Source organism: Neocloeon triangulifer, unplaced genomic scaffold (assembly GCF_031216515.1).
Source record: "Neocloeon triangulifer isolate White Clay Creek 2 clone unplaced genomic scaffold, ASM3121651v1 ptg000012l, whole genome shotgun sequence".
Lineage (NCBI taxonomy): Eukaryota > Metazoa > Arthropoda > Insecta > Ephemeroptera > Baetidae > Neocloeon > Neocloeon triangulifer.
Window position 1 is genome coordinate 2,466,908 of NW_026775554.1, and position 25,651 is coordinate 2,492,558.

Below are 25,651 nucleotides of genomic sequence, written 5' to 3' on the forward strand. Positions count from 1 at the left end.
TTTTGCCCACTCATGCCCACTAGAACATTTTTTTGCTTAATTTTTGTCTTACTTAAAATAAAGCATTAATAAATTTACATTTCGTTATTATTAAATAATATTAATGCTAGTATAAGATAAATGACCATGTAGAAAACGTCCGATACATCAAAATTGGCCTTTAAACAAGGTAAATAAAAGAAAAAACAATATAGGAGCTGGATTAAATATAACACTTTAGATAAATATATTAATCATACAATTCTTTATTAGATAATCAATTATTAAAATATTTGGTCCATGATAAAAAAATGAACTTCAGCTTTAAATACTATTATTAAGATTGAATCATGGTAAAATTTGAACCTACACAGACTGATGCGACACTATCAAAAGCAGGAGAGGAACTATGAGTTTACTAAAAACTAAAGAGCATGTTGTTTACTTCCAAGGAGTGGAGCGGGGCACTTTCTGGTTGTGGGAATGGTTTGGAGCCAACTTCCTCTTTATTGTAGAGCTCACAGTGGTAGTTTCCATCATTGCTTCACGCTCCAACTGCTTTTGCCGAGCCACTTTCTAGAAGATATTTATAAGTTAAATTTCTGGATTATAATGAATTTCACATTACCTTGCTCTGTTTCTCAGTCTCTTTCAGTTGCTTTTTGGACTCCCATTGCTCGCTGAACACGACAGAAGCGCGCCGGCCACGCAGCAAAAAGGGCTCGCCATGGGCCTCCTCCCTGGCATGTACCAACAATATGACTCGCTCTTCAACCTTGGGCAGCTCCTAAACAAGAAAATTAATTACTCAATGAAATATTCTCACTGCAAATACAAACCTTTTTGATTTTCTGTTGCTCTTTCTCGTCCTTCAGCAGTTGGCCACCTCGGTTTATCAACCTGTTTGAGTCAGTGGCAGCCATTTCCAGTTGCTGCATTCGCTCCCAAAGCTTAGATCTGCGCCGAAGAAGGTCGAACACCTCTTTGTTCTCCTCCAGAAACGCTTTGTAACGCTGGACCTCAATTTCATGCTGTTCAAGCAGTTCCCCAGTAAACTCCAAGCTCTTGAACGGAGCAAATGCTTCTCGTTCCTCATCAGAAACGTGGCATTGATCCCACAAGCAGATTAGCTCGTCTCTCATTCTCAATGTGAATTTCTCCATGTTTTGCTTTTTGAGTTCTTCGCAGCGAATGATTTCACGGCGCAACTAAAAATATGACGAATAAATCTGTTTAGAAATTTTCAATTTAAAAAAACATGAATTTTATTTTGATTTTTAGTAATAACGTAAAAGATTTTATCTGATGATACAGAAATTTTTAGTTGATGAAGCAGTTAAAAACTCAAAAATTGAAAGTGTCACACGAATTTTGAAAGACCTACTTCTCTTCTAGTGGTCTCTCTAATGCCAGGGTTATTTTCCAAGAAACTGGCTCGATCATCGATATCAACGTTAAGTCTGTCCCACAAGTGCAATAACTTCATCCGGAGTTGCTCAGTTTCCTCAGTGATCTGCTTGACGCGGTCATCAAGGTCCGCGTGCAGCACCTTGCGAATAAAAATAAATTAACCTGAAATAAGTTTTTGAGGTGCAGAGGAGAAATAAAACTTACGGAAACACTAGCTAATGTTTCAGGGTCCAATGGGAAAGTGTCCGTGTTCAGGTCAGTGACTTTGAGTTGGAATTCAGTAAAAGGTTGCTCTTCCAACTCTGAGAAAAAATCTATGATTTCACTTCTCGTCTTTTGAAATTCCATAAGTAGTGTGTCCTATGTAAATTTATCTCATATAGTTAATAGTGCAAAATATTAAATTTACTGAAGAAGTAAAAAATCACTTTTAAATGTTATTTACCTTTTCCTGCTTGAGTTTGCCAACCCTTTCCCTGAAGTGTCTCATGACTGGGTCTGAAAGAGCTTTGGCTGCTGGTTTCTTCTCAACAGCTCGGCCCAAACTCGTGCAATATATCAACTCCTACAAATTTAAGGTCTCATAATGAACATTTCCACTCAAAAATTTTCCTCCCCGCCTGTTCTTCTAGTTTCTCTCGTTCATTAAGTCGAAGCTGATGCATCATCTTGAGGTCTTTGAGTGAATCTTCAAGCTTATCTCGAGCGGCGAACAGTGTCAGGTCCATCAGGTCGACGCTTACATTTTTGTCCAAGTCATGGTTGTAGACTGGAAGCAAGTGTAGCAACATGTAGACTTGACTCTTAGCAGAATTTTTTTCTTCCTCGTCTATTTTTGACTTCGACTGCAAATTAAAAATTGACACATTAACTATACAGGAAAAATTTTATTTTATTGTTTTTCTCACTTTCGCCTGCTTTTTTTCGCAGGTGTCAAGGAGAGTCATGATGAATTTGTCGGTCAAGTTCTTTTCCTCCCTCAGCTGCATAAGATTGGCCAAATACAGACGAGCAGGACTGTCAACCTGCTGCCTCAGCGCCGGCTCGTGATTTTGATGAGCGGGTTGCTGTCTGAAAATATGCATCGATCGAGTAAGGAATGTAAATGAAAGGTAGAAATGGAAGAATGCAAAATATTCGCTTGGCCAGCTCAGAAGAAATGAATTCAGGCAGTTCTAACATTTTCTTTTAATCTTGGGACAAGTTACGCCAGAATAATATTTAATATATATTTAGTTTTCATTGAAATTGTACATAATCCTTGCAAAATGCGAGGTTTTTTATACATGTATTAGACTATCGGTTGCTAAAAATTTGGTTTGCGCTTGTCAACATGTTCGTAAACTTAGAGTGTCCGGCGCCGGTAAGTGTGAGTACATATCAAAATCCGAGTTCCGAGTTCCAAGCAACTTTTTTCAAAACAAAAATAGAAGAAATAAAAAAGCCAATTTTTAACTTACATCATGATTCAGATTGCTGACTTCTTCATTAACAACAACTAAGAACAAATTGTAAGTAAGATTCATCCGTGAAAGAGCAACAAGAACAAGCTGAGCCAACAAGAAGCTGAGTGAAGCTGAGCTGCGTACAAAGGGGGCGTGGCGTGGCGATTTTCAACTGTTTCAATCAGACAAGAGCGCGGGATCCAAGAAGTCCCTCTCCGACGCGCTATTATTAAAATAAAAGACTTATTATTATTGGTCAGCCCTGGTTCGCTTCTTTGACATTTATATTTCTGATCAAATGGGCGGAGCTTTAATATTTTGTGATTTTCTTTGTAAAAAAATTTAAATGTAGTCCCAATGTATGCTTGTATTGCTTGTGGTTCCCACCGCTAGGTAGTGTAGGTAGTGTATGAATGTTCTTTTTGTAGTGCTGCTCCAGCAGTGCATGTATGTTGTATGCAAACGCGTTTAATAAAAGAATTATTATTATTCCCTGGACAGCTTCGCAGTTTCTACTCAAGCTTGAATCGCCTTCGAATGGGACATGCTACTTCTCCTGATGGAAAATGCGCCCTACTCCCGCATGCTTGTGTTCCTTTTCCCCCAGCACTCTTGAGCACTTGCTTTTTTTTATGTTACTGCTCTCGGCACCTTGATCCTGATCCGGCAGCATAAGTTTTGCAGCTCATAATTTTAAGCCGCACCTTTTCTTCTACCCAGCTTACACTCTTGTCGCAAAAATTTTCAAAAGTTTCAAAAGTTTTGCATCTCTGGCAGACTTTTATATATATATATATATATATATATATATATATATATATATATATATATATATATATATATATATATATATATATATATATATATATATATATATATATATATATATATATATATATATATATATATATATATATATATATATATATATATATATATATATATTACGTATATTATAGAGAAATGTTTGATGTGATAGGTCAAAGTACAAACGAGATTTCTCATAAATTACTGGTGCATCATCTTATTGTGAGTCGTGTGTTCACGTGCCACTGATCGCAATCAATTAAAATATTAGCACACATGGGCAAATCAATAAAAATAAAGAATCTTCCCTTTGGCATGGTGAGAGTTACACAATATATGTGTACTTGCGCGCGCTCTGCCGGTTGTATAAATCACATTTCTGTAGGGGATTGGCACTGCTTGAATATTACACGCATAAAAACGCGCTCACTTTGCTACTTTATATTATTTTTTTGCTCTTTAATTAAAATTTAACAGCAATACGTCATTATAATAATGTTCTTGCGATATCGAATATTATTTATTAAGAAATATATTTCCATACATAAATAAAATTATGCCAAAAACAATACGTAGTTTTTCAAATCAATATATGTAATGTGTTGATCCACTTAAAAAACTTGGGGGTCTTCAACACGTGATAAGGTTGTTTCTAATTCTCTGTATATAGTACCAGTCAGTGTGTCTCCATTCTCGTTTGCTATGACACGCGAAACGGCCAGTAAGCAGATTATTTTCAAACGATTAATTATTGCGACTAATTTTCTCCTCTGATAATAATTAATCAGATCCACCTGTGGCCGCGCCAAGGACGAAAAAGGTTAGAAATCCCGCTCCTTTGCCTCCACCGCCGCCGCCACCATGCCTCCACACACCAGTGGAATTTACAGAGGAAAGTCCTCCACCTCCTTATGCCAAACGCGAAAAGAAAGGTAAAAAAGCTCCAAAACCACCGGTTCCAGAAAAACCTTGCCTAAAAATCGAGATTATTGGAAGTTGCAGTCCCACAGAAACTCAATCCTTGTCCGACGAAATATTAACTGTTGCCGTTTTAACCGAAGTTGAGGTAGGAATAATTTTTTATTTCATTTTCCTTGGGAATCTTATTCTACAAAAATTCAGGATAATTTAGTGGAGACTGCTGCAGAAGAAAAATGTTTCGTTTTGCTTGAAACCTCGGAGCCGACGGAAGTAAATCTCACTGACGAGAATGACGAGGGCGGATTGCCTAATTATGATTTTAAATCATTGGACAGCGTGGAGCGTTCTGAAAATCATGAAAATTTTGGGCAAGAAGTGAATGATATGCAGTTGGAAAATGATCAAGGCGCGGTTTTCTTTGAAACTGACGCCTATGTGGAAAATATCGTCGTGACGGAAAATGAGGAATTTTCAAAGGCGCCGAAAATTATTGACGAAATTCTGAAACCTGTTGAAGAAATACTTGTTCTGGACGAGAATTTTGATTTAAGGCCTCCTTCTTTTATCCCTTTGACCGAGGAAGAAGAAAATGAGCCCGTTTCCGGGCTGACTCTGATCAACGCGGGGCTACCTCCAGTCTCGGGTTTGCCACCAATTCCAGCCACACCTGTTGAGTCAAAGAGCATTTTCAAATTTTACACACCCTCACAATTCAACCCCAGGGTTAACTCGACGGGAGCTTTTAAGGTGAAACCTATAGATTTTGGTCTTCCAAAGCCCATAGAACAGGTTGCCGAAAGCGCTCTCGGTGACAATAAACAAAAAATTATGGAACCTGTCATCGATGAAAAATTAGAAAATCAGACTTTGGAAGAGACGAAAACGAGCACCAAAGACCAACTTCTTTTGAGCTTCGATAGCATCGACGAACCGGAAGAAACATTAGAAATTGATGATCAGGCTGGGAGTGAGGAGAATCTTCAAAAACTACCTGAAACAAAGGCACCGGCTGAAATAAACAACCCATTGAAAATTTTAATCGACGAGGTTGAGGATGACATTTTTGGCATTGCTAGAAAAGACGGAGGCACTTTTTCGGTGGCTGCTATTTCTCCTAGAGAGAACCAGGGCACGGAAACGATCCATCAAAATTTCAATAATTTCACAAAACACATGTTAGCGAATGACTACATTTTGATTGAGGCTGGAAAGCAGCCTATCAATGCAGAGGAAAAATCTAATTCGAAGGCAGGCGGTGCGTCAAACTGGGTGATTGAAAAGTGCGAAACTATTTTGGAGGAGAGAGCTTTTGACGTCGACTGGGGTCAATTTTCGGCCAACGGCGAAAAGGAATCTCCAAATAAAGGTATAATTAAATTTGCAAGAATTTTTTCATATTAAATATTTTCTTGTAAAAATTATTATAATGAAATGTATATGAATAAATTAAAATTGGGTAATTTTTTCAGATTTTAATGAGCAATTATGGCCGGTCGACTACGACGCTTTGTACGACAATCAGCCAAATGAGCCGCACTCTGCCCCGGAAGTTGAATTATTATCGGAGAAAATTGAAAGCAATGTAGAGCGAAATGATGAGGCAGAGGAAAATAATCCACCAAAGGAAGAAGAGGAATGCGAACCAGTTCAAATAACGAATGCTTTGATCCCTGACGTGACTGAGGAGATTTTTGCAGAATCGGAAGAAGCTGCAGAAAATAATGACGAGGAAAAATCAGCAACTGAAGAGCCGCAAAACCCAAATGAGCGTGAAGTCCGTCTTGAAAAATCGTGGGGCATACTCGGACTTCGTCTAGAGGTGATTGCACATATTTAAATTGGCCACCCATCTTTTTCTTTAAAACTTCAAATTTATTTCTGTCGCGAATGTTTAAGAACATTTTCCTTGCTTGCCACAGTCATATAACAAGCGCAGCGCGGCACGCTTCAAAAAATATTAGCGCCACTATTATCAAACACACGTTTATATAGGATTAAAAATGTTTCTGAGAATGTCAATCCATTTATACCATGCCATAATAATGCTGCTTCACTCTATTGCGTAAAATGTTTAAGCTTTCTTTTATTATATAGGCTCGCTGATGAAATGTAAAAAAAATCTAAATTTATAAATTTTAATAAATTTTAAAATTTTAATTAATTCCAAATAAAATTTAGGATTTTAAATATTCAAACGACACAATTCATTAATCACACGTCACCACATACCCATCAACCTCAAAACATAATTTACATAAAAAAGTTTAAGACGAAGAAAAAGTTTAAATTGCTTGTATGCTGCCTGACGCTGTTCGGAACTGAAAAACTGAAGAAGAACGAAAGTTGCAAGCGGCTCCTGAATTTTCTTTAGCCCTCTTTAAAAATCAGTGGAAGATTTTAAGTAAGTTTTAGTAATTTTTGCAAATTAAAACTAATAATTATGAATATTCAATCAAAAGGGGGCACTTGCGACTTGCCGCAGCTCAACGTACTCGCTTCAAGGAAAATCTCTGATCAATTTCTAGGTGACATGTTTGGAGGAAGATGAAGAGTTTGCGGTCGTCATCGCTGAGGTGATGCCTGGAGGAGCGGCAGAGCACGAGGGCACATTAAAACCCGGTGAGGATAATTTAATGCATTATTTTAATGTGGTTCAAATTAACTCGAATTAAAAAGAAACACTCTTAGTCATTCATTCAAAGTAAACTGACCAATTCAAAGAATGGACACAGGGGAACCTTCTTGTTTACGCTGCTCTCGGCTCCAACTTTCTTTGGTCTATTTTTATCTGACCGCGCGCTAGTGTCTCTCGCGTGCACCCCGCATTTTGATCCGTTGAGTCGCGGTCGAGCATCTCCAACTTTCAACACACCAGGGGTATTAGCATGACTCGAGATTACGTGATTCACGTTCGGTACATCAAACCGCCGAGATATGATTGCGACGAAGACGGAAAGAGAAAAAGTGACGCGTCTTGCAGGCGGAAAATCCCGATGGCCAGTTTCCAATACGCCATCCCTGGCCGCAGTGGCCACCGACACAAGAAAAAGCAAAGTCGCCTCCAAACTGGTGAGAAGATTTCACTTTAAAAGTTTGCTGCTTTATTATTCTTTTATCAATTTTTAATTAATTCTTGATATTTTAATATTTTGAAAACAACTGTTTTCTTCCATTGGTTAGTTATTTTAATTTAAAATTAAATTCATCCGCTAATTCTACAAAGCTAAAATTTTGTATTTTAAAATTTTATTATTTATAATTTTTTTTAATTTTTTTTTCAATTTTTTAATGCATAATCATTTGAGCATTATATGAATAATGTGAAGATAAAAACGGATAAAAATATTTTTATTAACATATTATCAAAATTTTAGTGTATAATAAAATATTTTTTATTCATTTTTTCTGCCAAAAAGTTTTAAATTTAGTGCCAAAAATGTGTAAAAAGGAAATTTTAAATTAAAAATTTTTCAACCAAATTTTAATATGCAATTGACTGCTAATAATCGACGCAAATCATTAAATTAAATGTATAATAAACATAAACACCACCTAAAACCTAATTTGCAACTAATAAAAGTGGTTTATTAGTATTCATAAGTCTATGTATTTTTAATAAATTGAGAATTAAATTTATTTAATTTAACTACTAAATATATATATGGTTAAGGAAGTATATGAATACAATGTTATAATATTTTTTTATTTAAAATTGTTGGCAAAATATAATTTTATTATTTCTCTTCAATTTTAATTATTTAATGTTTACTCTTCTCGGCTAGTACAATTTTTTTCTTTAAAAGCTTAATTTGAATACAAATAATACTTATTTACGATGCATATTAAATATTAAAGCCGTGCCTATTAATTAAAAACATAAATTTTTTAACTTTTGTATTATAGGAAAATGTAAGCATATTTAAGACAAATAATTATCTTGTAAATTTACATATTTTATATCTGCTTTTAATATCCTTAACGTTTCCACGTAAAACTTGTTTGCAAAACAAAAACGTCATTATTTTTCTCACATAGTATCTGTGCAAGAATAACATTGCGATAATGAGAAAAATGAGACACCTGCTTCTACTCAAGTTACAAAAAGTATGGCATAAAAAATTGATGTACACGCGATGGATAGTTTACTTACAAATTGCGCTGCATCAAATTGACACTATTTACCTGGTATCGTAGCAACCTCGGTCGCGGTGACTCTCCCGCTTGCGGACAAATTTCCTCCGTATCTGTCTCGCCGCCGTGCACTTGGCCCGCCCTTCCTCTTTGCGCTGCGCTGGGTGCTCAGTCGACGGACACCTGCAGTTCCGTTTCATTCAGCCCTATTCACACGGAAAGCGCCTGGACCTTCTGGGGTGTGCAGACGGGAGTTGGCGAGTGCAAGGTGGGGGCGAACGATACTTTGCCCTCAGCAGGGTCGCAGAACCGCTACCCTGACGCTTGTACCGTGTTAACGGAGGCAGGTCGACGCTGGATTCCGTTTAGGCTGGGTTAGTTTTGTTAATAGAGTCGGACTGGGGGTCGTGGGCCGCGGACCATGTCGGTGTTCGTGCAGCACCACCACAGCCGCCTTCTTGTTTTTGTTTGTTTTCGGCTCAAGAAGTGCCTCGGCAAAGCACCTCTGCTGGTAAGTCTGCTACTTTTTCCATCTTTCCAAGTCGTTTCTGCTTCTTTCTGGGTTAAAATTTTGCAAGGTCAGTGTTTGATTTTTTTCGGCTGTAACAGGCACGAAGCTTGGGCAAGCAAGGCTGTGTCAAAATTGAATTTTTCTAGAACAACGACACGCATGTATTGTTCTCGTGTCGAGCCATGAATGAACACGAGATAATTTAGAAGCAGCTTTGCCGAGACACGTAATTATGACCTGGATTTTCCGCAAAAAGAGAATTTTATTAACGAGCGTCTGTGGTTTTATCACGTCCTTATTTGCGTACCTTTAATCAAGATTAAATAATATTGATCAACATCAACAATTTATGAAATTCTTTAAAAAAATTTGTCTTTTATATGGTGGTCTTTGAAGTTTAAAAGGTTTAAAATTTACTTGATAAATAATTATGGAGATTTTTTTTATTTTGTATGCGCTGGAATTTTCTTGTTAATTTGATTAATTATGTATCACTGTATCAGGTTTTAAAGCCTTATCAGCTAGATTTAATTTAATTGAGAGTTAATTTTAGATTTAATCTTATCAAGCTCTTCAACTTCCTTCAAGAACTTATCAAAGGGAAATGATTAGCAATCTAAAAATAAATTAACCATTTGAAAATGATGACAGCATATTTTTTTATTTAGAAAAAAAATAATAATTCTCGAAAATAGTTTTTTTTTATTGTTTGACTAATTCCATATGAAAATAAATTTGAAACGTCATTTGTCGTTACTTTTAATACATCCGAGCCGGATATAACCATTTTGATAAAAACAACCACACCCGTTCCGAATTATTTCTGCACAAATATCATTCAAGGCTATTTCATTTATCAGTAAGGGCAACTCCGACTGAAAATATTTGCGCCGACAGGAGATTAGAAGTGCAGATAAAAAGAAAATAGCGCTCCCTGGCGAATTGTGCAAATCAATTTATTTACCTTGGTTTTTTTGCGTTGTTCCAGGAGACCGAATATTGGCAGTGAACGGATCAGCGGCGGGCTCTCTTGAAGAGACGGTGCGTCTGTTCCGAATCGGCCCCGATGTGGTGCAGCTGCGAATTTTGCCCGATGCCGCCGCGACCGTAGAAATGGGCTCCAATGTGAGCTGCGAAAAAGGACTTCACAGGCGCAGCGTGTCCAGCGGACACATCGATGCGCCCCTTCCTCGCACTTCCAAAGTGAGCACCCCATGATTATTTGTGAGTCCTCTTTCTCTCTGCATCCCCTAGTTTGAAGTTTGATACGTCAGTGGGCTCACTTTTATTTTTTAAATATAAATTTTAATTGAATTGGTCGCTTTTCAGGTGGCTCACTTGGCCAACCACAACGGAAGCCAAACGCTGAATAAACACTGCGCCTCTCTGCCGGACTACTTGGACAGGGAGAACGACCCTGAGAACAACAACCGGGTCAACAGCCAGCTCAACATGGAGCTCAAACTGCACTCGTTGCTGCCAAGAGACAACGGCGCCCCGGAGCGTCTGCCACCTTTGCTGCTACCTCCGCCGCCACTCTTCCACGACGCGGTCAACGACCAGGGCTACGGCTCGGAAAGGTCGCCTGAAGAAGAAAAGATACCTCTGCTTCTTCCCAAATACCCTTTCATAACTCAAGGTTGCTTTTAATTATTCATCCACCTGGATTTATTGATTAATTTTTTTTTGTTTCAGAAAATGTGTTCGAAGTTAACTTGTCTAAAGGAAGCAGGGGGCTCGGCCTTAGTGTTACTGGAGGTGTAGACTGCGCTAATGAGCCCTGGCCAGGGTTGATTAGGATAAAGCGACTGTTCCCTCGCCAGCCAGCCTGGCAGGACGGCAACCTGGCTCCAGGTGACGTCCTTCTTGAAGCCAACGGCATTCATTTGACTGGCATGACTAACTATGTGAGTTGGCAAAAAGATAAAAAATCTTGAAAAGTGCAAGTTTTAATTTTCTCGAATTAAAGGAGGCACTTGAAGTGCTGAGAACTACCTCAGTAGACGTGACGCTGAAAGTGTGCCGGCCACCAGCGGGAGCAGGACTGCTTTCAGTTGATCTCGATGAAAGCGAAATCAAACCACTTGGGTCTAATCTGAGACTAAATATTCCTCCTCCGGAGCACAGTGACGAGAGCAACGACGAAGGGGACGGAAACCATTCCAAAGATAAGGGACCTGTTAGCGGAGTGAGTTGAAAATTTTAGCTTTTTGTTCGAGAGTTGATTTATTTTAATTTAAGGAGTTTACTATTACAATTAACAAAATTGAGAAAAGTCTGGGATTCACTCTCTGGAAGGAAGACACTAGTAGACTGGGACACTATGTGCGAGCTTTGGTGAAAGAGCCCGCAGTGAGTGACGGCAGAATTAGGCCTGGTGACAAAATAATGGCTGTAAGTCTCAAACAAATTTTGGCAATGATCACAATTTGATTTAAATTTGTTTTTTATTGCAGGTGAATGACGTTGAGTTTTCTGAATTGTCACACGAAGAAGCGGTTGCCTTTCTGCGAAAGTGTGGAGAAGTCGTCACGATCAAGCTCTACAGAGATGCTGCACAGACGCCTCTTTCGATCCTCTCGCCCACCGAAGGCTTCAGAACGTTTCCTCGGACAAGGCCTATTCTCAGGAAAGAGGCCATGGACATGCTGAACGATTTGGCAGGCAAGAAGCACGGTTCGCCCCACGACTCTGACCGCAACCGCAGAGCTTCAGACGGTCAACCTCACAAACATTTTCCTCCAAAAAGTTCTTCCCCTAGAAGGAAAAAGCTCCAGACACCCCCTAGCCAAGGAGAAAAGAGTAAAGATTTATTTTTTAATTAATTTTACTTAATGATGTCATAAAAATAGAAGTGGTGGAAAAAACAGCGGCTCTAGATGTGACTGACGCATCAGGACGAGCTGCTCTCCAACTCAGCCTACAAGCTCTTGCTGATGCAAAAAATGAAGAGAACCAGTCTCGAAGCAGCAGCAGGCCGGTCTCGTTAGATCTCAGCACACCTTCCAGTGTTCGAAAACAAAAGTTCCAATTTATATCGCCGTCATTCAGTGGCGAGGAAGACGAGGATGACAGTTCCATAATTGCAGGCCTGAGTCCCCCCAATGAATACCCTGGTAGATTTTTGTTTTTTCAAAATATTAACTTCAGAATAATCTTTGTTAACATTTTCAGGGCCTAGCAGTTTAGTGTCGCAGCCTGCCAGCATGCCTCCGATGAATTTGGAGGCCTCGTCGTACCGAAAACCCCTGTACCAGAGCGCAAATTTTTCTGCCACACAGTCACCTTCCTTGTCCGCCTCTTCGGACCAGGAAATTTCTCAAAAGCAGCAAAATCCTCATGGTTTGCTCAAGTGGAAGGGGGTCATGTTGAACCCCCTTTCGAAAGCCTCCACTCCAGCCACGCCAGTTCAGAAACCGCCGCCGACAAACCTTGACAACGTTGACGGAGAGGTGAAAGCAAATAATTTTTTTTTTTTTTAAATTAATGAATTTATTTGTATCCAGGTTCTGGTTGTCGAGTTGAGTCGAGGCTGGAATAGTCGGCTTGGCTTTACACTGACTGAGGCCGAGGGTGGAAAAACAGTAATAAAGCAGATTTACCCTGATAGTGTTGCTTACAAAGACGGTCGGCTGAAAGCAGGGGACCATGTTGTCATGGTAAGGAAATTTTACAAGTTTCTCTTCTTGTTTTTTTAAATTTGTTAAATGTACTTAGGTCAATGACGAAAATATGGAAGTTCTACCCACAGCCGAAGTTATTGACTTGGTGCGCAAAATTCGTGGATCTGTAGCCATCACCGTGGTTCGGCCAAGGAAGGAAGAATAGCTCATTTGAGAAATACTTACGAATATTTACACATACATTTTCAGTTAAAGCCTATTGCATATCTGCTCCGAATTAGCCATAATACCTGATTGTTATTTGGCAAGGTCAGTTAATCATTGAATGCTGCGAGCTTCAAAGAATCCCATCAACTAAGTCATTATAATATAGATCCAAACTTTAGGACACATTCTGATTTTATAGGCAGGAGAAAAGTTAAGTGTTTATGAGAATTTATAGAGAGCAGACTCTTGCTGATTATTAAATTGCAATGAAGTTTCAGGAGAGTTCCAATTTTGGACTACCTTTAGAGAAATGAGCACCTGTGCAAGATATGGGTAATGGCTGGGGAAAGCACAGCACTTGCGCTCATTCAGCCTGTTATTGAAAAAGGAAAATGTAACTAAAAGTAGGCTTGCCTGGCACCATTGTGTAATCTGATGTTTTTATTTCTTAGTTAACTTGGGAACCCCTTGCTTAAATGTAGAGGTATATTTGTGAAATTTTATAATACACGCTGTAAATTTTAGTTAATAATGGGCACTAATGACCGTGAGTGCTGCACTGTGCTGATGCCTAATTGTTGTCTGCAAAATAGTTATATATACACACTACAAGAAAAATCTAAAAAATTCAACTATTTTATATGAGACACCAGAAAAGAAATCCAGTCAAGACATGGACTTTTGGCTTGTCTGACTAATCTTATGTATCAATGAATGTCCAAAGCAATAATACAATATAGTTTTTAGTATCAAATGATCTGATCCTAATTGGTCAAGGTTTGGAAGAGGAAATGTGCATATATAGTTGTCATCGATTGATCATAAATAAGATTATATTATTATATAGGTCAGGTTTGCGTAGGCTTTTGCCGCACTGCTGACTGCCCAAATTGAATGTTAAAATAATATATCAGAATCTCTAAGTAATAATATACAAAAATCTCTAGAAAAGGAATTTTTTGTTTATTTGAAATGAAGATATCCTAAATTATAAAACAGGATCTGTAAATAAAAGCTCAGATGTTATTATCATAAGAAAAGTTTAACAACTTTCAAAAAGTCGCGCGCTTTTTGTTATCCCCACTATGCGTGGCTGTTTGTGCAAATAGCAAGAAATTGTTTCGTTCCATGCACTGTCGTCCGTCGTCCAAGCGGGGTCGATTTTGTCCCGGCAAAAATCTCAATATCTAGCAAAATTAACGTCTTCGCTTTGATTCATTTTGTCCATCAATCGTTTAATAGGTAAGCATAATCCGACCTTTGTCCACAAGTCGCAATCACACCGGATTTTTCAATCTTTCGTGGCGAATCCACAACGTGTTGGATGAAATGACGAGTTCGTTTCGCAAAACGCAACCGCACTTCCACCGGATTACATAAATTAACGCGTTTACTGGATAGATTACCGTATTTTGGACAAAATAATCATGGTATACACGCGGAGATTACGTTAATTAACGTCAGAATAATTATCAAGACCTTCTGCAAATATAATTTTTGAAAAATGCAATCACGTTCCAAGTCAATTTTCAACACACATTTGTGCAAATAGACCGGCATTTGCCCGCGTTTTTCTTGATGGGGGATATCTTGCATGGGGATCTTAGGAATGATAATTTTTTTAATTATAAACCTCCCATCTAAATTTGATTGATTGCTTTCAAAAAGTTTTTAAGCATTTTAAATTTTTTTTTTAAAAAAATGTTAAAACAAACCTTGCTCTCCTCTAAATTTTTGGCCCTGCAAAAGTGCAGATCGCAAGATTCGATTTTGTCTTGAACCCATATTTTTTATATTTTGCAATTAAACATAGATTTAGTTTCAACTTTGTCTTTCAACAAAATCTAATCTGAACGATCACATATATTTTGCAGGGCCAAAATAAAAATGCGGGACACGAGCAGCGACGTGGATAGCTTGGCGGCCGCGCTGCAGCAAAGCTCCCTGACGCTCGGCACGGTCTCGTTCGACGGCCAAGGCTTGAAGCTGAACGACGAGCAGGACGCGGACAAGGTTGTCCAGGAAATGGCCAAGCACCGCGGCACGATGGAGGTGCTCAACCTGGCCGGCAACACCCTGGGTGTGAACGCGTGTAAAGCCATCGGCAAGGAGATCGAGTCGCACCCTGAGCTGCGTTTCGCCCTCTGGAAGGACATGTTCACGGGACGCATGAAGGAGGAAATCCCGGACGCCCTCCGCTTCCTGGGGTGCGGCCTCGTCTTAGGCAAGGTCAAGCTGACCGAGCTGGACCTGAGCGACAACGCCTTCGGACCCATCGGCATCGGCGGACTGATCACCCTGCTGAAGAGCGAACCCTGCTTCAGTCTGCACATCCTCAAGCTCAACAACAACGGCCTCGGCATCAGCGGCGGAAAGTTGCTGGCCAAAAGCCTGCTGGAGTGTTACGAAGCCAGCGGCCACCAGTTGGCCCTCAGGGTCTTCATCGCCGGCAGAAACAGACTTGAAAATGAAGGAGCCAAGGCCTTATCTCAGGTAAAAATTAAATTAATTTGTTTAAAAGAAAATTCCATTGCAATTTTCATTAAATTATGTTTTTTCAAACTGATTTTGTTTTCAGGTATTTTCCACCCTGGGCTCTCTTCAAGAAATCACGATGCCTCAAAACGGAATTTACGCGCCTGGCTTGAAGGCGCTGAGCGAGGCGTTCAAAAATTGTCCTGACCTGAAAGTGCTGAATTTGAACGACAACTGCATGGCGCGGCAGGGCGCCGTGTCTGTGGCTGAGGCGTTGCCCTTGCTCAAAAACCTCCAGTCGGTCAATTTCGGCGACTGCCTCGTCAAGTCCGACGGTGCCATAAAAATTGCCTCTGCTCTGAAAGCCAACGAGAAACTGGAGGAGGTGATTCTCTCCTTTGACGAAATAAAATCTCGCGCACTGCCGGTGATTTGCGACTCGTTACGCGGAAAGACGGCTCTGAAGATTCTTGATCTTGAGGGCAACACTTTTGGCAGCAAAGGCAGAGAAATTCTGACTCGATATCCGGATCTGCCGATTAAACTTGGCGAAGACGAGGACGAAGAGGAGGAGGAGGAAGAGTCTGAAGAAGAGGGGGAGGAGGAGGTAGAGGAAGAAAAGGAGGGAGGGTCTGAAGAAGAAGAAGAGGGAGAAGTGGTTGCGACCACCCCTGTCAAAGCGGCACAGCCGCAGGTCATCCAGGTCACGGAGTCTCCGGAAAAGGAGTTGAGTGTTGAGCAGTTCCTGAAGGAGCCCCTTTCCAGAAAATTCTCCCTGCTTGGCACGGAGCGCTACTCAAAAATCAAAAGCTACTTCGAAAGTCTCGCGGAATCCGATTTGACCACCAGGGGCGTTGAACTCTTCATGTGTGTCTGCAGTTCTGCGGCTTGCAAGGATGAAAAGATAAAGTCGGACGCGCTTGAGATTGGTTTGCTGCTTTTCACGAAGTTGTTTGACTGGGCCAAAAAGAGCGATTCCGTCTCGCTGCTGAACAATTCCTTGCTGATCAACATGCAGCTGATCAAGGCGGAGGAGGGCAACAAGTACAAGCCAGTGGTGTGGAACATTGAGGGGTGCTTGATTGTGCTGGAGAAAATTTGCAACCAAAGCCTGTTGCCCAACCTTACCAAAGACATTCTCAAATTGTTCCTTCAGCGACCTCATGTTAAAGTTAATGACTACCTTGATGCTAAAAACAGACTGTTAGCTGCGCTTTAGTCTGGTTTATTTTTAATTTTATTCATGTTCGCCTGACACTCCATTTCTTACAATAATTTATGTGTAATAAAATTATGATGTTCTCTTAAAATCTTGACTTTGGAATACTGAAATAATCAAAAACCTTAACACAAAAAAGTAAAATACTGGATTTTTTAATTAAAAAAAAACTTTATATGATTTAGAAAGGTTCTTAAGTAAAAGTATAACATTTTTCCCCTGATTGACTTCACAGGACCTGATGCATCATGATGAAAGAGGAACCGTCCAATGTAGACGGGTTGGAATGGCCAAAATCTGTTCCCGAAATGCAGGTATTTTATTTTCAAAGCCTATTAATTGAATAAATATTTACAACAACATATTTTTAGATAATGGAAAATCTTCTGAAGTGTGGAATTTGCTACGAATACTTGAATGTGGCGCTGATTACTCCGTGCTCACATAATTGTATGTTTATCATGAAATAATTATCTAAATTTTAAATTAATTACATTTGTTTTTATTACAGTTTGTTCACTTTGCATCCGACGTTTCATGCAGTACAAAACGACGTGTCCTCAGTGCTTTGCACATGTCACGGAGACCGAGTTGAAGAATAACCGAGTTGTAGACGAAATGGTTACCGTAATGCGAAGAATAAAGTTGAAAATGAACAAAGCGACAATCCAAGTTGATGTTGCCCAAAATGGACCAACATCGACGCCTGAAAAACCAAAAACCCCAGTCAAAGAAGTCCACAAAATTGTCACAAGCGTTTCTTCGCCCTTTCTTGACGACGATGAAGATGAGCCTCAAATTGTGGAGCAAACTGAGTCGCCGATTGATTTGAACAAGAGCATTCCAAAGACGCCAGATTCAAAGGGAGAAAGCCGAAGACCCAAAAGTATTATGGATCATATGTCCAGAAGTCCATTGGCAGGCTCGTCGAAAGTGTTGCCCGCCGCCTCAATGGTCTCTTGTCCCATTTGCCAGGTACAAATTCCAGAGAGAAATATCAACTTGCACATCGACAAGTGTCTGGAGAGAGGAAACCAAGCAGAAGCTACTATTTTCAAGTTGGATTATCACCCTTTTTGAGAATTGTGAATAATTACAAAATATTTAATTCCAGGCCAAAGCCGAGCACAAGTACGGCAAGAAGGAGACTGCCAAAATTAGTTTATTCGTTAATGAAGGAAGCGGAACTTCGCAAGAAATGCTCTGAAGCAAATCTGAGCACTCAGGGGGACAAGCAAACATTGATCAAGAGACACAGAAAGTAGAATAATTTTCAAATTTCTTCTGTTTAATTGAACTTCAATTTCAGGTACACTTTATTGTACAATTCTGAATGTGACTGTGCGAATCCCAGGCCTGTCAAGGATATAGTCCGCCAGGTGGAGAAGGAAGAGCGCGACGAAAATTTTGCTAATTGTAAAACATTGAAGGTATGGTAAATGGTGTGTGTTAATTTAATGATACAAGTTTAAATTATTAGGCAATACAGGCGTTTAAAGTGGATCGGAAAGACGACCCAAAAGTTATTGAGCAGGCTCAGGCTAAATACAGTAAGCATTTCTAATTATAACAATATTTTCATCAAATTTCTTACACTTAATTCTTTCCAGGGACTGAAAATGGCAACCACTTTTCCAAGCTGGTTGAGGAGCTGAAGAAAAGGAAGGAAAAGAAGAAGGTTGAAGAAAGCAAGCCAGATGAGCCCATCCCTGTGAAAGTTGTACCTGAAAATCCTCCAGCCATAATTGAGACAGGGAATGAAAGTTCTCCGTCAAATTCACCAGGCACTTCGGATTCAGAAATGGATCGGCTGCTTACACAGACTTCTCCTGTCATTATGAGAAAAGAAAAGTCTCAAACGCCTCTAGGGGCTGCGGACGAAGAAAATGACATGTTTAGTTTGCAGACCAAGTGTACAAACAGTGCAACTACCCCTTCAAGACCAGTGGTTTTGAACGTTTCGGACGACGAGGACATTTGGGCAGAAAAGTCACAAACAAAGAAGTCGCAGAAGCGGCGATCAAGCTCGTCGCAAGAGGAAGTGCCTTTGAGACGTTCGTCAAGAAAAAGACGAAAAGCAGAACGAAACTCAAGTCAGTAGATTTAATTTATAACATAAAGGTGCTAAATTTACCATTGTGAGCATTGATTGATGGGAATTAATTAAACTTTTGAAAAATTGTGCTTTTTTATTTTGATTTAGAAGGTACTTTTGAAAAATTCAATTTCTATGACAACTCAATATCAATTAGTGTATTTGACTGACTACAAATAATAACATAAAATGATGTGAGAAATAGAGATGAAAATTATAATCTGACAGAGTAAATGTCTGGGTATTTTGATATAATAAAAACTACATTTGAAATGAATTTGTAACACGTTTATTCATTGAAGGCAATTTTACAAATTATGAAGTTTCATTTTAGCAAGAACTCAGCAGGGCGAAATTGTAAACGTTATAATAATATGAACTCACTGTATGACCATCCCTTAACACCCTTAATGAGGTTGCAAAATCAAATTTTTTACTAAAAAAAGCACGAAAGTCGAATTTAAATTATAAAGACTTTTCTGAAATTAAAAAAAAATCAAAATCTACACATGGTTTTGTGCGAATTCATCGTCTAGAGTAATTCAATTTGGGTACAAATCAATAATTGAAATCAGCGTAAAGTTACAAACGATAATTACAGACTAGATTATAAATTAAAGGCGTGCTACGATTCAAGCGACGAGTAGGCTTGTGACATATTTCAGTATTCTTCAGGACTATTTACTTTTAAAGCCTTTCATTTAAGTACATAACTTTTTAATTGTGTGCAATGATCGCATTAATTAATGAAATGGGACATGTTACAACATAATGAAACTTGCACAAAAGAAACATACGCTCATTTGATTTAGCAAAAATTAGCTAACAAAAGTTTGTTGAAGTTGACATATTTATGGGAGGTTGTTTGGAGTGTTTATTTGCAGCTAAAGAGAGCCTAATTTTTACTTAAGCTACTTCGCTCATTTTATTTTTTAACAGCAGAGCGCCCAGGCAAGAGCATTGTCTAGGAGGAATATAATAATTGCTGTGATCAGAGGACACAAGACCAAAATTATAATTTAATTAAAATGAATCTCCAAATTTTCCTATTAATTTATCAACATTTTCAAATTCTTGTGATTCTTGTGTCTTCGCATCTCTTATTAAAGTGATGCGCGTTCAGGAAATTAATTCACAAGCCCAACGATCGCTTAATTCAATATATAATGAAAAGAGATAAAATCGACAGAAAAGGGCAAGGGCGGGCAGAAATTTCGAAATTCGTTTTTATTTTATTTTTCTTTTAAATTTCGCAATAGCAGCGACAACATTGACCATAGAATAATTTTATATAAAACATGTTTTTGTATGTATTGAATTTTTCAGAATATTGCTTTCAAAGTTTTTGAATAACCAGAGAAGAGAGGCTAATTTCCATTTCGGTCAACACCAAGCACATATTAGCGATTTTATCAAAAACACACCTTAATTGAGTGTGAATGTGTGTGTGTGAAAAAGGCGTAATACGTCCATTACGCGTTAGGGATGTTCACAAAGCGGCGCGAAACGGAAAATCTCGTCTCCCTTTTTCCATATGCGTTTTTTTTCTTTTATCGGGGACATCGTCAAGGCCCCGAACTCGAAAAAAGCCCGTTTTTATTGATGAAGTGAACGGCAAATTTTTTCTGAATAATTCCGATACGCTTTTTCCGAGTTCGTCGCGTTGACGCCCCAAATATATGTGCCAATATACAATATTTTTTTTTTAATTAATTTTAAACTTTTGCGTTTTGAATATACACGATTTTAAATATTAATTGCGGTTGACAATATACAGAGTACATTTATAATTATTCAACAACATTATCACCGAGCAGAGTTTTTTGGGGAGAGGAAAATAAACGAAATTTTTCAAAAGCAAAAGTTTTGGCTCTAAGTAACTCTTCAGTGTGCCTTTTTGCAAGCACATGAATTTTTCCAACGGGGCACATTATCCACCAGCTTAGGTGAAATTAATGTAACGCGCAGCTTTGCAATTCCTGAGAGTCAAAAGCGCCCAGAGTTTAGATCATGCAAATCGTCTAATGCGCCGCAAAATCTCAGTGAATCATATTTTTTGTTTAATCTAAGCGAGTCCTCTGGGCTGATCGAAATATTTTATGTATGTTTTCAAATAATGTGCTAGTTCGTTTTCACTACGTTGAATTTTCTAAGCAGGGTATAATTTGCTATTTTTTCAACGCAACCGCGCATATAATTTAATGTTTGAACAACGCAATAATTTTTTTCTTTAGTATATTAATATGCAATATTTTTCCAAGCAAAAATTCACGTGCTCAAATAGCTTTTGCTGGAATCATGAACAGGGGCACCTCAATGCCAGGATAACAACGTTTTACTCATTTTGCAGCAATTTTGTTTGCTTTCAATTATGGTATCATACATATCTTGTAGAGAATTCTTCTTACACACAGATAGTAAAGTCGATATTTACAGGTATTATTATACACACCACAAATTTTCGCAAATGCACCTGCTAAGCATAGCAGTCTTTTCCAAGAATTCATCATCGTTTTATATAATTTGTTTGCGGCTTCTAAAATTTCCCCCGGTTTTATGTAAACACGCGGAAAAGTGTGTTGGATATTCCAAACAGGAGGTTAGATTCCATAACAGACAACGACTAAGATTGTAAAAATATTAATTCCTTTTTAACGTTCAATAATGCGATATAAAATTTTGAAGTGTTTAGTATTTTTTTTCTCGCGGGGAAAAGAAACGTCCAGGGTGAGGGAGAGAGAAGGTCTAGGATGAATTCTTCATTAAACATTTTCCGAGGAAAGGAACAACATTATCTTCCAAGATGTGGACTGTATATATTATATACCCCTAGTTAAACCTCAACTTTTTGTTAAACTGACGTGGCTGCGGTTAATTAAGAACAGGTGGCGATTAATACAGAGCGCCTAGAAGTAGACCTAGGTGTGTATGGACATATATTTTGTTGTGTATAATTTTGTAATCGCGATTCGCACTCCCTATCTCAACAGTGTCCTTCTTTTCTGTCTATTTTTCTACGTGATTAGCATGCCGAGCCCCTCCTTCGTCCCAAAGGGGAGCGCCGTCAGTATGGAGAATGAGCAAAACCGTTTATTTTTATACGCAATATCCTTAAAGTTTAAAAATTATTAGTGTTTTTATGCACATATTTTCAACTAGATTCTTTAAATTACAGTTAACTTTTCCAGTAAGTTTTATGCTATGGAGTGGGATTTTTGTATCTCTCAAAATTATCAATACATTTTATTGTATTTCAACATCGCATGGCCACAGTCGATAAGTCAACGCAGCTGAGTCCTCACTTGAGTGCCTCACGCAACCACAACGATCTCGAGATGTTACACACCAAAAAAGACTTCAGACAACCTCGAGCTGCCCAAATCACAAAATCTACCAACGTACTACTAGTCTTTCTTGTGAGCTTGATTTTAATGTCGGGAATTTGTGGTTGCTTGGCCAGAAAATAGTCAACAAAGTTCTCACAGAATCGGACAAAAGGCTCGATTTTTGAACCGGGCAAATCGTCCGAAACCGAAGAATTACTGCAACTTTTAGTTTGCCGATAATGAGTGTTTTTTTTTTCATGTAAAGGCTTGAAGCGCGCAGGAGACGCCTCACAGTGAAGCCTCAGCTAAAAATCGAAAAGACAAATGGTCTCGTTGATGGACTCGGGCAATAGAAACAACGAACGGAAATGTTACACACAATTGTTATTAAACCAGCAGTCCTCGCCTCTAAAAACTGACAAAAGGGTGAGATACTTTTTCGTACACATACATTGAAGGGGAATGTTGGCGTCGATAAATATACACTCTGTAAATTAAGGAAATCTAATTCACAAACAGATCTGGACACTTGCTCACGATTAAATTAACCTACACAAAAATAAAAAGGGAAAAGCGCGATTTAATTTTTTTTCGGTACAAACAATATAGACACAAAACACTGATTGTGAGAAAACTTCTTATGCGACTAAGGTCAAGGAGGTGTTTTTTCTTTCTTTGTGTCAGCCGTAGAAGGGAGAACTGACGCCAGGCTGAGGTGGTGGGTGGCCTTTTTTTTCAATTAACCAACAAATGGAACCAATGAGAACGTGGCCTGCTTATTCGACACCAAGCAGCAACCGCAAGTAGCCCATTGTGGGGACCCACCCAGACCGTGTGCGCTCCACGGTTCGGGCAGCCCTTCCCACATTGAGCTAGATGCAATTGCTGCTTTAGAACAGTCATTGGGCCTGCGGGTCGCACTGCAGCAGCCGCACAATGGAGGGGTCGCTCTTGGCGCCTTCGATGAACTCCTCCAGAGACAGCTTGCCGTCTTGGTTCTTGTCCATTTGACGGAAAATTTTGTCCGTCCGCTTCTCCGGCGTCGACTCGTCCTCTGGCATTTTCATCACAGAGCCCACCATCTTGTAAATGGCCTGAAAAGTTTCATTTTAAATTTACTGTGAATATTTTTTTTTTAATCTGAACTTACAGTGACAATTTCAAGCATTTCTTGTCTCGAAATGTAGCCGTTGCCGTCAAGATCGTACATACTAAACGCCCACTTGAGCTTCTGTTCCAGTTTCCCTCTCGAGGTCACTGACAGTGCGCACAAGAATTCCCGGAAGTCAATCGTGCCGTCGCCGTTTGCGTCGAATGTCCGGAAGACATGTTCCGCAAACTGGAATTTTTCAAGTTTTAATTTTTGTTTGTTTAAAATTCATTTTGAGATTTACCTTGGAGGCGTCGCCATAGGGGAAGAAGTTCCCATATATTTTCTTGAACTCGTCGACACTAAGGTGACCACTGGGGCAGTCCTTCAGGAAGCCTTTGTACCACTCTTGGATCTCCGCATCAGAAAACTCGGTGTTTTGCCTGAGGTCTTCGAGCACCTCAGGTTTCAGTTTGCTGTTCTGCTTGCCCATTATCCACTCTCTTGATCTGTGCTCTCAGTCCTTACTAAACCTGAAAAAATTTCAACATTTAATAGACATTTTTAAATAAGGATTTTAAAATTATCGACGAGTTTTGGGACGGGATGATTTTATACTCACACATTTATTCCCATTCTATATAGTCTGATATGCGTGTTTTAATCTTTTAAGAAGGGGTATGTATTCTGATTGAAATAGAAAAATACTTTTCACTATACATCTCATCATGATTATATAACACAAAAATCACAAACATCATTCTCTTCATCTCAGAGATGAAGGTGAAATTGTAAAATGCAAGATTTTGAGGGAGGTAGACGACCATACCCTGTACAGCTGTAACTTGGCGTATCGCAAATTATCCACAAGGAAGGAAAGCACTTTGTAAATTTTGAGTTATTGATTGGTGGTTTTGAGAAGGAAGTAGGGAAAATAGTCGATTCGTCAGTCAAGTTCCTGTACTCAGAGAGATTTTGATATTTAACCAACGACACAACTATTTCTCTAATTTCTTGTTAGATATAAAAACAAGTGGATAAAAAATCGCCTATTTTCCCTCGCCTTCAGTAAACTGACACCACAGGTTTTTCTTAACTTATGCGCAAACATTTATTTTTAAATTTTCCACCGCCTATGCATCATGATTTGATATTTTCCAAGAATCAATTTTTTTTTTAAATTTTTTGTAGGCTATTTGAAAAAAAATAGTTTCCAAGGTGCGCTAGGCAAATAAATAAAGAAGGAGCCGCGTGTAGCTATTGCTATAGTTTGACAATTTACAAACAAATTTGATCAAAATTTTGATCAAGTTCTGGAAAGGAACTGGCTGAAATACTTTTTATGCAAGAGTTCAATGATAATAAGTACAATATATTGCGTTTTCCTGGTAGCATGATTATTTTTTGTATTCAAGAGCAGAGTCATTAGAAAGGGTGTTACATTTTATATCATTTGACAGCCAACAATTTTTACTCGGGGCAGAAAATATGCCATACAAAGAGATCCAAAATGATAGTAAAGAGAGTTATTGAATAACAATCACTATATATCTTTTGGCTTTGCAGCTACTGGACGAGTTGATAGGCAAACAATATCTTACAATTTTTTTTATCTAAACACTTTAAATCATCTCTCACTTCTGTTTATAATCTAAAATTTTGGCGTGCTAAATATAATATATAAAAACTTAAAAAAGACTTTTTACAAAGAAAACAATTTGATATAATTTCGTTTGATCTTTGATAAAGAATCGCTCACACAATCGCACTTCAAGATTGACATATTTATGGGCTAATATAGATCAATATTATTTATCTATTACATGCCACAACGCATTTCGAGAGATGTGAGGAATAAATAGCAGCCTGATAGAGACTATTAAAGGAACACACATACACACAAATGAGCCAACAGATTTGTAAACACCAAGCTTTTTTTCTTGTTATTATTTCGTGAGTGCAAATTTTCTGCTACTGTTTTTTTCTTTCCATTCTTGATCACTCTTTTATGTTTAAACTCGTTTTCTTTTTTCTTTTATTATCCGCTAATTGCCCTTTTTACAATATTTGCAGAGAAGTACAAAAATATAAAAGTGCGCGTGCAATTTCAACTCGTAAATGCAACACCGAAGAAGCAGCCTGGGCCGAAAGAATTTTCAGTCAGCTTTACACGTCATGTTTTGTTCGCTGAGGATCAGAAAGCTAGAAAGAAACCCAGTGCCAGGGTGGAAGAGAGTTTTATCCAAGCACACAATCGGAACATGTAGCCTATAAGAATGATAAATATATATATGACCAGGACACAATGTTTTGCTTATTATCATTTGAGACACAATCAATAATGGACTTTTTATAGTGGAATGCGTTGTCTGGTCTTAATTCGTTATATTGGTCCAGATCCCATAATTTGCT

At 38.6% G+C, this 25,651-nt stretch overlaps 4 protein-coding genes across 6 annotated transcripts in view; 2 read left to right on the forward strand and 2 right to left on the reverse strand.

The window, feature by feature from the left end:
- Positions 1-221: 221 nt before the first annotated feature.
- On the reverse strand, positions 222-9,110 carry LOC132197003 (protein regulator of cytokinesis 1-like). Its single transcript, XM_059620010.1, has 10 exons — positions 8,745-9,110; positions 2,850-3,057; positions 2,298-2,460; positions 2,010-2,234; positions 1,835-1,954; positions 1,594-1,749; positions 1,364-1,528; positions 819-1,187; positions 608-766; positions 222-555 (listed from the first exon to the last, which is right to left on the reverse strand). The coding sequence occupies exons 2-10, from the start codon at positions 2,852-2,854 to the stop codon at positions 421-423; spliced, it is 1,497 nt and encodes a 498-aa protein (XP_059475993.1). The 5' UTR covers positions 2,855-3,057; positions 8,745-9,110; the 3' UTR covers positions 222-420.
- Positions 4,308-13,465, forward strand: LOC132197001 (uncharacterized). 2 transcript variants are annotated; one of them, XM_059620007.1, is made up of 15 exons: positions 4,308-4,362; positions 4,430-4,707; positions 4,764-5,928; positions 6,032-6,381; positions 7,088-7,181; positions 10,193-10,407; positions 10,534-10,843; positions 10,900-11,111; positions 11,174-11,392; positions 11,446-11,598; positions 11,661-12,006; positions 12,060-12,320; positions 12,379-12,656; positions 12,711-12,863; positions 12,922-13,465. In XM_059620007.1, exons 1-15 carry the CDS (start codon positions 4,344-4,346, stop codon positions 13,030-13,032), a joined length of 4,164 nt encoding a protein of 1,387 aa, XP_059475990.1. In that variant the 5' UTR covers positions 4,308-4,343; the 3' UTR covers positions 13,033-13,465. The 2 variants fall into 2 exon arrangements, with proteins under 2 accessions (XP_059475990.1, XP_059475989.1); XM_059620006.1 differs by having other exon boundaries at positions 4,309-4,362; positions 12,057-12,320.
- Positions 13,466-14,127: 662 nt separating this feature from the next.
- On the forward strand, positions 14,128-19,100 carry LOC132197002 (ran GTPase-activating protein 1). 2 transcript variants are annotated; one of them, XM_059620009.1, is made up of 8 exons: positions 14,130-14,276; positions 16,964-17,042; positions 17,100-17,178; positions 17,240-17,786; positions 17,843-17,989; positions 18,038-18,158; positions 18,209-18,278; positions 18,339-19,100. In XM_059620009.1, exons 2-8 carry the CDS (start codon positions 16,977-16,979, stop codon positions 18,827-18,829), a joined length of 1,521 nt encoding a protein of 506 aa, XP_059475992.1. In that variant the 5' UTR covers positions 14,130-14,276; positions 16,964-16,976; the 3' UTR covers positions 18,830-19,100. The 2 variants fall into 2 exon arrangements, with proteins under 2 accessions (XP_059475991.1, XP_059475992.1); XM_059620008.1 differs by lacking the exons at positions 16,964-17,042; positions 17,100-17,178; positions 17,240-17,786; ... (2 more) ...; positions 18,209-18,278; positions 18,339-19,100 and adding exons at positions 14,909-15,527; positions 15,613-16,819 and having other exon boundaries at positions 14,128-14,276.
- Positions 19,097-25,651, reverse strand: part of LOC132197004 (neurocalcin homolog) — a 33,245-nt gene continuing 26,690 nt past the window's right edge. Inside the window, exons 2-4 of the mRNA XM_059620011.1 lie at positions 23,544-23,772; positions 23,300-23,488; positions 19,097-23,243 (exon numbers count right to left, since the gene is read on the reverse strand). Of these exons, the coding sequence (XP_059475994.1) occupies positions 23,049-23,243; positions 23,300-23,488; positions 23,544-23,732 (573 nt within the window). The 5' untranslated portion in view covers positions 23,733-23,772 and the 3' untranslated portion in view covers positions 19,097-23,048. The remainder of the gene's footprint in view (positions 23,244-23,299; positions 23,489-23,543; positions 23,773-25,651) is intronic.

Bases quoted from the DNA above. Each gene is read 5' to 3' on its own strand.
- LOC132197003 (XM_059620010.1), bottom strand. The intron at 2,235-2,297 runs GTGAGAAAAACA...TTTAATTTGCAG, and splicing joins GCGAAAAAAAGCAGGCGAAA to TCGAAGTCAAAAATAGACGA. The intron at 767-818 runs GTTTGTATTTGC...TTTCTTGTTTAG, and splicing joins AGCAACAGAAAATCAAAAAG to GAGCTGCCCAAGGTTGAAGA.
- LOC132197001 (XM_059620006.1), top strand. The intron at 7,182-10,192 runs GTGAGGATAATT...GCGTTGTTCCAG, and splicing joins CGAGGGCACATTAAAACCCG to GAGACCGAATATTGGCAGTG. The intron at 12,321-12,378 runs GTAGATTTTTGT...TAACATTTTCAG, and splicing joins TCCCCCCAATGAATACCCTG to GGCCTAGCAGTTTAGTGTCG.
- LOC132197002 (XM_059620008.1), top strand. From the start codon at position 14,922: ATGCGGGACACGAGCAGCGACGTGGATAGCTTGGCGGCCGCGCTGCAG. The intron at 15,528-15,612 runs GTAAAAATTAAA...TTTTGTTTTCAG, and splicing joins GAGCCAAGGCCTTATCTCAG to GTATTTTCCACCCTGGGCTC.